This window comes from Oryzias latipes, chromosome 12, assembly GCF_002234675.1.
Source record: "Oryzias latipes chromosome 12, ASM223467v1".
Classification (NCBI taxonomy): Eukaryota; Metazoa; Chordata; class Actinopteri; order Beloniformes; family Adrianichthyidae; genus Oryzias; species Oryzias latipes.
In genome coordinates, this window is record NC_019870.2 from 27,442,601 (window position 1) to 27,452,910 (window position 10,310).

The 10,310-nt window shown below is 42.5% G+C and overlaps 1 protein-coding gene across 1 annotated transcript; it reads left to right on the forward strand.

Moving 5' to 3' along the window:
• The first annotated feature begins 3,267 nt into the window (after positions 1 to 3,267).
• Positions 3,268 to 9,837, forward strand: LOC101172670 (bile salt-activated lipase). Its single transcript, XM_004075120.4, has 11 exons — positions 3,268 to 3,394; positions 3,926 to 4,073; positions 4,252 to 4,371; positions 4,444 to 4,641; positions 4,742 to 4,872; positions 5,246 to 5,353; positions 5,464 to 5,578; positions 7,910 to 8,096; positions 8,976 to 9,179; positions 9,295 to 9,504; positions 9,594 to 9,837. The coding sequence occupies exons 1-11, from the start codon at positions 3,332 to 3,334 to the stop codon at positions 9,766 to 9,768; spliced, it is 1,659 nt and encodes a 552-aa protein (XP_004075168.1). The 5' UTR covers positions 3,268 to 3,331; the 3' UTR covers positions 9,769 to 9,837.
• Positions 9,838 to 10,310: the final 473 nt, after the last annotated feature.

Consider the following 10,310-nt stretch of genomic DNA (forward strand, 5'->3'; position numbering starts at 1 on the left):
CATAAGTTATCTTTGTGTTTTATTGAAACACTTATCATGTTGTAATATTTTGTGGTATAATCAGTTTTTATTTCCTTGATTGTTATTGTTTTGAATCAGAATAACAACATAAGGAAAGAAAGACAACAGACCAAAGGTACCTTTAAATGAAGAGAGCGAACAGAGATCAGACCCAGCAACAATCTCTCTCCACTCTGGCACATATTCAATCGCCTCCTCCTTTATTAATTTTTTTGAGTAATTCCTAAATTACACATGCACTGAGCTCTAAGGGAGGGGAAACAGATAAAACACAGCCGCAGTGCTCAGAAAACATTCATGTCTGTCTTTCCACAGTCTTCACACATCATCTTTGGACCTACAAAGCCTTTACTCACGGATAACTAACGCAGAGCGTCCTTTGATTCAGGTCTAGACACAGAAAACACGTAGTTCTCATGCTGATGCTGGGAAGACGCAAAGATAGTCTGTTTCCCCCCAAGAGTTTCACCTCCACCTTTCTGTGAAACAGAGTTGGACACACACACGTCTGCAAAAAGGATTATATCACCTATATAGCTCGGGAATGCGTAAAAGCAAAAATGAGATAACTTATATACATTATTCCAACAGGTATCTATATAGACAGACTTTAAGCCTGCTTTCTGGAATGATTACAGTGATGAAAGCCTGGCTGCAGCAATGTTGCAGTAATTTCTGCACAGTGTGCAAATAACAGCAGACCTGTGCTTCTGTGAGGCGAGCTGAACAACTGTGCAAACAAACACTTTGGGGTTGTGTGATGTGTACTGGAAGTTGGGTCAAAACAACTCTGGAAAGTTTGTCACATGTGCGCATTAGCCGTCACGCCGCTCATAGGTGCTATTTTTAACTTGGCTTCATTTACACAGGGGGAGGTTGCTGGTTGAGGACTAGAAAATACTGCTAAACCTGCTGGCACACATCACAGTTTGTGTTGATTAAACATGTATTTCTCACAAATATACCAATAAACTCCAGTTATTGACATGAATCAGGATGGGGCACAGATGGACAAACTCAAAATCCAATCATCTGTGAAGACAAATAGGTGTTTTTTTAACAATGAAGGAGCAGGAAGGAGACAGACACGACAACAGAAGTCAATCAAGGCAGTAATGACTTACATTCATGGACAACAGAAGACAGAAGAAAGGTCTACAATGGAGGAGATGTGGAAAACATCCAGTGCATCCAGTGAGTCTTTAAGAAGGACTGTGCGGCCATAGTATTTCCTTTATTTTAAGAAGTTTAGGTAGCAGGAGGCAGCCCCCCCTGGCCTTGACTGTATCTCTATCTCAGTTGTCCCTTGTCATCTGGTCTGAGCAAAACCGTTGGATTATCGTCCTTCTTTGGACAACACTTTGTTACGATTAACTCTGGACCAATAAGAGGGGAGATGAAACTGATTTTCCCCCTTTAACCCTTGTTCTATCCTAGGCACTTTAACATTGTGAGTTGGGTCATCTAGACCCACTAGACAGTGCTCTGAACCTTTTTTCTTCAGTGATTTGTGATCTTGGTGTCCATGGATTACATGAAATCTTTCCACCTTTATCCACCTTTGACATGGTAGGGAGAACACGTCAATGTAAGGGTGGGGTCATCTAAGATAGCACAAGGGTTAATATGTTTAAAGAAGAACATACAATAAAAACAACAAAGCATGAAGATGTGGTGCTGCATGTGTGTCTGGGAATGAAGTGTGTCTCTGTAAAATGGAGCAAACAAACAGAACCAAACAGAGGAATGCCTGCAGGGACAGGGAAGAACCCCAGAACTGCAGCGGAGGATCTGGCCGTGGCAGGAAAGCCAGAGGAAGAGTTCTCCTGAAGAGCTCCTAAGGTGGATCCTTTACAAATACCTGCACCTGTGCATCAGGAGGAGAAAAGAGGCAGGCAGCAGCCCATACCATAACCCCCCCCCCGACAAGAAGAAGAAGCCCCAAAAGCAAGAAGAAAACGTACCGAACTGGGATGGGCACGGGACAAGACGTTGGCCCAGCCCCAACCAAAACCCCTGAAGATGTTCCTCTGCAATCAGGGCACCTACCACCATTGTTGGGGAGCACCTGACGGAACATGAAAAAAATCACTGTCTTTTTTTTTTTATTCTGATGCTTTTCTGTTGCAATGTTTCGTGAAAAAGTTTTAAATTATTGTATCTTCTTTAGAGGACTTTTTTGTGTTTTTAGGTGAATGAAATAAAGCTGATTATAAGGAAACATCTGGCAAAAACACAAAGGACATTAGTGAGGGGAAGTTTGTTTACTAAAGAGTGGGCTGGTGCCGGCAGGGACCCTCTGGGCGGGGGCTTGTCCCCTGTCCAGTCTGTGTTACAGCAAAATGGGATGGCATTACGGAGAACTCCTGTGAGACATCACAGCATGTTGGACAGCTGAGTAAACTCAACGGAGGGTCTGGAAATGGAAGTGTACACGAAATGAGATTAGAAATCACCTGTGAAGAGTTGGACGGTGAAGGCTGTGGAAGCTTGTTACGTCTGCTCTTTAATTCCCACATTAACCTGCATTCAATAACTGGTTGGCCTGAATTCAACAGTATTTCTATTCTAAAGGGTTTATTTCATATGAAAAAGGTAGAATCAACAAAGTCAAAAGATCTTTGTAAGCTTCACATTTCACATTTTTTAATGAAATTCAGGTAAAATTACCCTGAGAGGAAATGCTTAACCCTGTTTACATTTTGTCTGATTCTAGCCCCGCCCCCTCCAGTCAGAATGACTTCTTTGCATTTGAGGAGGAGAAAGAAACTGCTGGAGGCATTTAATAGTTTGTCTTCCAAAGACTGGCTTAGTTTCAGATTTGATAGATATGAATCTAACTGCATAGCAATCGTTGTAACAGTTTTTTTTTCCACATCTCACTTTCAGCAGTGGTAGAAACCATGCGTTGTATTCTATTTTTGTGTCAATTCTTTACTCTGCTGTCTGAATTCTAATGAAGCCAGCTTATGTCTTGAACCAGGTTCATACTTTACCTGAGGACAAAGCTTTTAAAAAATAAAGTTAAATGAAAGGCAAGAGGATTTTATCGATTTTTCCTTGAGAATTTGTATAGGAGGGGAAAAAAGGAAAGTCATGAGTAGTGAATTACTTTCAATTAGTAACGACTATGGTAATGTAATTACTGGTTTACTGGTTATGTAAGTATTAAACACAAAGTTAATTATTTTCCAGCGGGTGAGAAAAAAGCTCTTTGAAGGTGTGGTTGGTCAGATGTTGTGTTGGTCAGAGGTGGAGTCTTCTTTATAAAGTCAGCTTATCGTCCATCCGGACTTCCAGTAGGATCCTGATGGCCATGCTTGGGATTTTGGCTGCTGTTGCCGTGTTTTTGCAGACGGTCTCTGCTGCCTCTGTAAGTCTTCTTTTCTAACACAAAACTCTGCTTCAGTCGTGTCGGTTCAGATTCCCAGTCCCTGTTCTTCAGAACTACTGGACCATGAAAGGTTATCTCTCTAAGGCCAGTTGTCCCAAATAACGCCTCTGCTTGAGTTGTGCTAAATTTATCAAAAGTTCAACTGAAAATTTTTTTTGCTTTTGCTCATGCATGCATGCTCTGTATACTATTGCACCACTTCTTTAGCATTTAAGCTTCCCTGAAACCACAAACTCCAAGAGTTTTAAAAAAACCCTAAAAAGCACAGGTAAAAAAGGAAAAATCAGAAGTTCTGAATGGATGCTTTTCTGAACATCACGTGGCTTATTTTCAAGATTTTGTTTTCATCATTTAAATCTGTTTAAACTCATGTTTCTTTACTTCTTCATATTGTGAACTGAAATGATCTGAATTGGTAAATTCCCATCTGAACGGATGCATTCCGAACATCAGTCCCTTCTGGTGCTCTGCGATAAGCTGAAATGGCCTTTTCTGTGTGTTTGTTTAAAGCTCGGTGTCGTGAACACTGAGGGAGGGATGGTGGAGGGCAAAACCATCCGCCTGGGGTTACTCCGTACTATGGACGTCTTCAGGGGTGTCCCCTTCGCTGCTGTTCCCGGACGGTTTGAAAAGCCGAAGCCTCACCCTGGATGGGACGGTACGTAGATTTACAGGGAGTGAAGGAGATGTTTCACTCCTTTCAATGGACTGGGAATTAAATGAAAATGCATATTTATGAAGTAAAAGTTTTACATTTTACATTACTGACAAATACAACACCTCATGTGTGTCTGAACTAAACTGTTCAACACAGCACATGATTCTTCTGTGTTTAGGTGTTATGAAGGCCACTGCGTTCAAGAGCAGGTGTCTTCAGCTGGACATTACCTTGACTAACACCCTGGGTAGTGAGGACTGTCTGTACCTCAACATCTGGGTTCCTCATGGCTCCTCAGGTAGGAACTGACAGTTGATTACAGAGTATGATGATAAATCAAGGTACACTACACCATTTTTTTGTCTTTCAGTATCCACCAACTTACCTGTCATGGTCTGGATCTACGGTGGTGGTTTCTTGGCCGGAGCTTCGATGGGTGCCAACTTCCTGGACAATTATTTGTATGATGGGCAGGAACTGGCAGACAGAGGAAATGTTATTGTGGTGACGTTGGGATACCGTGTTGGTAGCCTTGGCTTCCTGAGCACCGGAGACTCTGAACTTCCTGGTGGGTCACTGACAAGATCTTGATAAAAACTGGATTTTCTAAAAGTTTCATTGAAATGTCCTTTCTTCGTGTAAACTTGTCCACACTCCATTTTGATCAGGAAACTATGGTCTGTGGGACCAGCAGGCTGCCATTGCATGGGTGCACAGAAACATCCGGGCATTTGGAGGAGACCCCAGCAACATCACCGTCTTTGGTGAGTCAGCAGGTGGAGCCAGCGTCAACTTCCAGGTAAGACACCAACTGTTCTTTGCAACACTTTGTGACAACAGAAGAGAGAAACGTCCAATTCACGTTTTTTTAGTAACAATTTTGATCTATTCAAAGGGAACGCAGCTTTATCTTGTGGTAGAATGATTGTCCTGAGATTAGCAGGAGCATGGTTCAAATCTTATCCAAAACTTTATAAATGGGACCCAATGGGTGACAGCATTAAGGGGTTGGATTGGGGGTTAAACCACCAAATGCTTACCCGGTGTGGCTGTGACTGTATCTCATCGTTCCCCCAGGGGACGGGTCAAATGCAGAGGACACATTTCCCACAGCCACCTGTTGGACAACTGATGGCATTTTAACTGATCCATTTTTCTCTTTCAACTGACAGATTCTCACTCCTCACAACAAAGGGCTCATTAGGAGAGCCATCTCCCAAAGTGGGGTTGCCCTTTGCCCTTGGGCAGTCAACCACAACCCCCGCAAGTTTGCTGAGGAGGTAAACAGCAGCTTATCATATCTGTGAAGTATCTGCATTTGGATTTATTATTAAATATGCAAGGTTTCAGTTTTAGTAAATAATTACGAGTTGCTGTAAAATTCCTTTAGGTTGCCCTCAGAGTCAACTGCCCTACCGATTCCAGAATGGCTGCCTGTCTGAAGATGACAGATCCTATTACCTTGACAAAGGCGGGAACTATCCATCTGTCTGGCTCTCCTGATCGTAAGCTCACCCCTGTTTTCTTTCTCTGAAGATTTGGGTCTTACAGGATTCCTGGCAGGATTACACTCCCGCAGTTTTCCAAAGAAATTCGCCAGTTTTCTAGGATGGAGGAAAACATGACTTTAAGGTTCTTGAGTAAAGATAAAGTCAGTGTTGTGCTTGTGAAGTGCTGCCCTAATGACTGCTAAACCTGGCTATAGCCCTGAGCTATAGCCAGGGTTACCGCCTCAAATATCAGGCCCAAGTCCTTCATATTAGAGATCTTTATTGATCATAAAGCTTCTTATTACCAAATGTTAGGAAAACAGAGTTAAAATCTTGTCCACGTGAAAAGGTTAGTCCTTCATCTAACCTTCGGGTGTACTCAGAACCAGAGTTTGTTTCCCTCAATAAACCAGAACAAATTTTCAGTCTGAATACACCTAAGCGGAATCTGATCCGGGACCAGGAACGCCTCTCTGACCCATCTTTGGAGGTGGTTTCATGTTCGTTTCCAATCAGACTGAGCTTCGGTTCGCTCTGAGATTCCTTAGTCTGAATTCAATTCGGCCTTGGAGCAGAACAACTGGACCAAAATGGCCACCGTAGCAAGTTGTCACATGATGTAAACAAATTAGGAATGAAGGAATTGATGGGTCGCTGACAAATATAAAGCAACGATTGTTGTTTTATCAAACACAAAAAAGGATCCAACTGTTTTTTTGTTAGAATGTTTATTTTAACACAGCTGCTTTTATGCTTTTCTGTGTTTCGTTATGTGCTACGCGCCCAGTGCTGCTGTGATGTCACCCTAAAAGCTACCTTGTAGTTCCTTAACAGAATGCCATAATACCACAACTATGAGACACAGCAACTCATTGAAATGTGGTAGGAGGAATTCAGGCTCATTAAAACAACTTTTAACCTGACCCACATTGCTTCTCGCTATTTTCCTGACAATCTATATGTCATAAACACTTATCAGGGCACCATCATACCCGACGTCTCCTCATCACTCCTGTTTCTAGCGTCCTCCGAGTTAAAGTACACATGACACGTCTACTTCCCAGTAAAAAGTGTTGATCCTGACGTTCAAAACTGGTATTTGACATATAAGGTTTTAATAAGTTAACGGTCCGGATAAGTATTGTAAAGCGCAGCACGTCCATCCTTCTATTATTGTTTTGACCCGGCCTCGTAGTTCCTGGCCAATGACTGAAGAGATTTTTAGTCACACGATTTGTTTACAAGCTTTGGTCCGTAACAGAACGGGCTGCTGAAACTCAGACCAAACGCAAGGTTCGGAACTCGATCTGGAACAAATGAAGCAGACTCGGTCTTACTCTCAGTGCTAACTCCAGTATCAGCAGAATTTATGTTCCTGAGCTTCTCATAGACCTTTCCACACACTAAGGAGATGCTTTTGGCTGGTGTTGGCCTATGACCAGAGCTGATTCAGCATTTGGTTATAACCGGTCACAGCCGTGCCCTGAATAATCTTCTCAGAAATGGGGGGTCAAACAGCTGCTGCACCTCAGGAAACCCTTCCTGCTACCTGGGATTTAGAAATTTAGAATTTTAGTAATTCATTTGCTTTGTATGTTTAGTATTTGCTTACACCCTCTTAGATTGTTGGAGCAGTCTAACCTGCTTGAGATAAAAGTGAGAGACAGTCTCGGTCTGCTTAAGGTAGTCTACCTTTGATTCTGGTGATGTTTTTAGGAGTAAAATGCTGATGACCTCGTAGGTTTCTGTTAAATGATACCATGGCTGTTCCCAGTCCAGCAGCATCACCAGTGTTATCCCACTGGTAACTTCACTCCCAGTGATACCTCTCCAATTTATGCTTTCTTTTTCTCAGGAATCCCTGTGCCAAAGTTGCTCCCCCAGTGGGTTCTAGCATTTTGAGTTTTGCACATTTTTTTTAGATGTACTTAACCCTTGTGCTATCCTAGGCATTTTATCATTGGGAGTTGGGTCATCTAGACCCACTAGACAGTGCACTGAACCTTTTCTCTTCAATGACTTATGATCTTCACTGGTCTCCATGGATTACATGAAATCTTTCCACCTTTATCCACTTTTGTCATGGTAGGGAGAACATGTCAATGTAAGGGTGGGGTCATCTGAGATAGCACAAGGGTTAAAAATGTTTATATGTCATTAAACAATATAACATTTTATAACTAATATTCTTAACGCAGAGAAACAGGATCTGCTACAATATTTCCACCTTAATAAAATATGCCTTATTAAAAAAAAAGTCATCTTTAACTGTTTCTATTTCTTACACTGATAACAAAAGGTGGCCGCAAATCATCAGTGTAATTGAGAGCCTGCTGCTTTTTCCAGAGCCCATTGTGAACAACCTGATCCTGTCACCTGTGATTGATGGAGACTTTCTGCCAGATGAGCCTTCCAACTTGTTCCACAACGCTGCAGAAGTTGACTACATTGCTGGAGCCAATGACATGGACGGACATATCTTCACTGGTTTGGACGTTCCATCTGTCAACAATGATATAGTTGAAACTCCCATGTGAGTTAATTCATGCTCACTACCAGACCATGTGTACCAGACCAAACTTTATGCCTTAATCACAACTGCCCTCATTGATGGATACGGGCTGTCTGCGGGCCAACTATGGGCAAATCTGAACGGGCACACAGGTGGGCTGCATGTAGACCACTCTGTGAGCCTGTGGAGAGAAAATGTTCATGCACATTGTTTTGACAGGCAGGTTGTAGTGAACACTTTTATAACGTGCAAACGTAGGTAAGGGTGAAGAAGGTGAGACACAGGCACATCGTAGAAATCTGTGGACTGTGCAAGCCGTTAAGAGTTTTCCAAATGATAAGTGCGTACTCCTTGTGTGTCCGTGCGTGCAGCATGACTGTTAGAAATGAGAAAATTAGACTGAGTGTAGATTATGTGAACATCCTACAGGGGTCTTACAACACTTAGATCTCATCTGCACACCCTGTGCATGCAGCAATCCTGCATGGTCAGTATGAAGCCGGTGCACTACCCTCACCAAAGGCTAGTGTGGCATAAGTGCACTTTATAACAGCATCACGTGTATGTCGTAAATGCATGTAACCTACAATATCCTTATAAATACTTCAGGAAACACTTACCACACACACAACAATTGTATATTCCATTTTCATGACTTCCCTTATGGTAGCCCCAAGCACCTTAAAGAAACTGCAAGACACACTTGTGCAGGTCAGTGGGTTAGACCCACCTCAAGACACACCTGCGCTTGAGATGATCGCAGGTGTGTATCGCGTTTCCCTGTGTATGGGTGAACCCCCATACGGGTGCACGTCAAGACAATAGTTGGATTTAGTTGTTTTTGTGAGCAGGTGGGTGTTGTACCTGTTCTCTGTCCGAAAACTTTTCTGATCTTTGCAGTGAGGATGTGAAGAGGCTGTTGGGTGCCCTGACAAAGGAAAAGGGGCAGCTGGGTTTGGAGAATGCTTACTCCACCTATTCTTCAGACTGGGGATCAAATCCCAGCTGGCAAAAAGTGAAACAAACTGTCGTAGCCATTGAGACAGACTACATTTTCCTGATTCCCACACAAACTGCCCTTTATCTTCATGCTGAAAAGGCAACGTAAGAGAAAGTTCTGCAAGCTGTTTTTTGTATTTCTGTTGTATCTTGTTAGAATACCTAACTTTGGAATGTTTTCTAATTTAACTTTAACATCTCCTTATTTCCTTCACCTAAGAACTGGTCGTACCTACTCCTACCTTTTCTCTGAGCCTAACCGAATGGGTGGTCTGATTGCCCCCTTCCCCATCTGGATGGGTGCTGACCACGCAGATGACTTACAGTATGTGTTCGGAAAACCTTTCTCCACACCACTGGGATACTGGCCTCGTCACAGAGACGTCTCCAGCTACATGATTGCCTACTGGACCAACTTTGCCAAAACTGGGTAAAAAACCAACAAAAACACAAAGTTTCAAAAAGAAAAAAGGCGAAAAAAACTCTAACATGTTTTTTTTTGTTTTGTTTTGTTTATAGAGACCCTAATAGTGGAGATCTGAAAGTTCCTGTTGCCTGGCCAAAATTCCAAAACACAGACCACAAGTTTTTGGAGATTAACGCCAAAACAAACAGTGAATCTGTGAATGAAATGTTGAGGCTGCGCTATGTGCATTTCTGGGCCAGCGTGTTTCCCAAGCTTCCTTCACAGTGAAGAGCTGACGCTCTCCAGTAAACTTTAGACCCCAGAACAACAAGCAAAATAAATCTCTTTTAGAACGTTTCTTGGTGTCATTGTGCTTTATTATAGGCTGCCCCTTCTTACACAAACATGTACAGGTAGACTGCCTAACTCCTCTTCAGTCTGATATTTAGAGTCCAGTTTTACCTGTGATTTTGCAAAGACATTTTTAGAAATGATTGTCTTAGAATTCTTTAAAGCATCCTTTTGAACCAATGAACATCATTTTTAGAGGAGACATTAAAACAGGGATGCTTTACCACACTGGAACAGCAGACGTGGGTCATGTAGGAGAAAAAATGTTCAAACCATGTGTGACGTCACTCATTGAAAATGCCTTACTTCCTGATTCCAACGAAATGCAGTCAATTGACTCGCCCTTTTTATCGCAAAATGGGAGCCAGAAATGGTCAGTGATTAGTCCAAGTCGGTCTGAGTTATCAGACTTTCATCAATTAGGAGGGAGCTCCTTGAAAGGCCACACCCCTACCACTTGAAAGAGGGCTCAGGAGAAT

What these genes read in the sequence shown, in the direction of transcription:
- LOC101172670 (XM_004075120.4), top strand. Translation starts at nt 3,332, where the DNA reads ATGGCCATGCTTGGGATTTTGGCTGCTGTTGCCGTGTTTTTGCAGACG. An exon ending in GCCTCACCCTGGATGGGACG is followed by an intron (nt 4,074 to 4,251) that starts GTACGTAGATTT and finishes TTCTGTGTTTAG; the next exon opens with GTGTTATGAAGGCCACTGCG. An exon ending in CTTCATGCTGAAAAGGCAAC is followed by an intron (nt 9,180 to 9,294) that starts GTAAGAGAAAGT and finishes CCTTCACCTAAG; the next exon opens with AACTGGTCGTACCTACTCCT.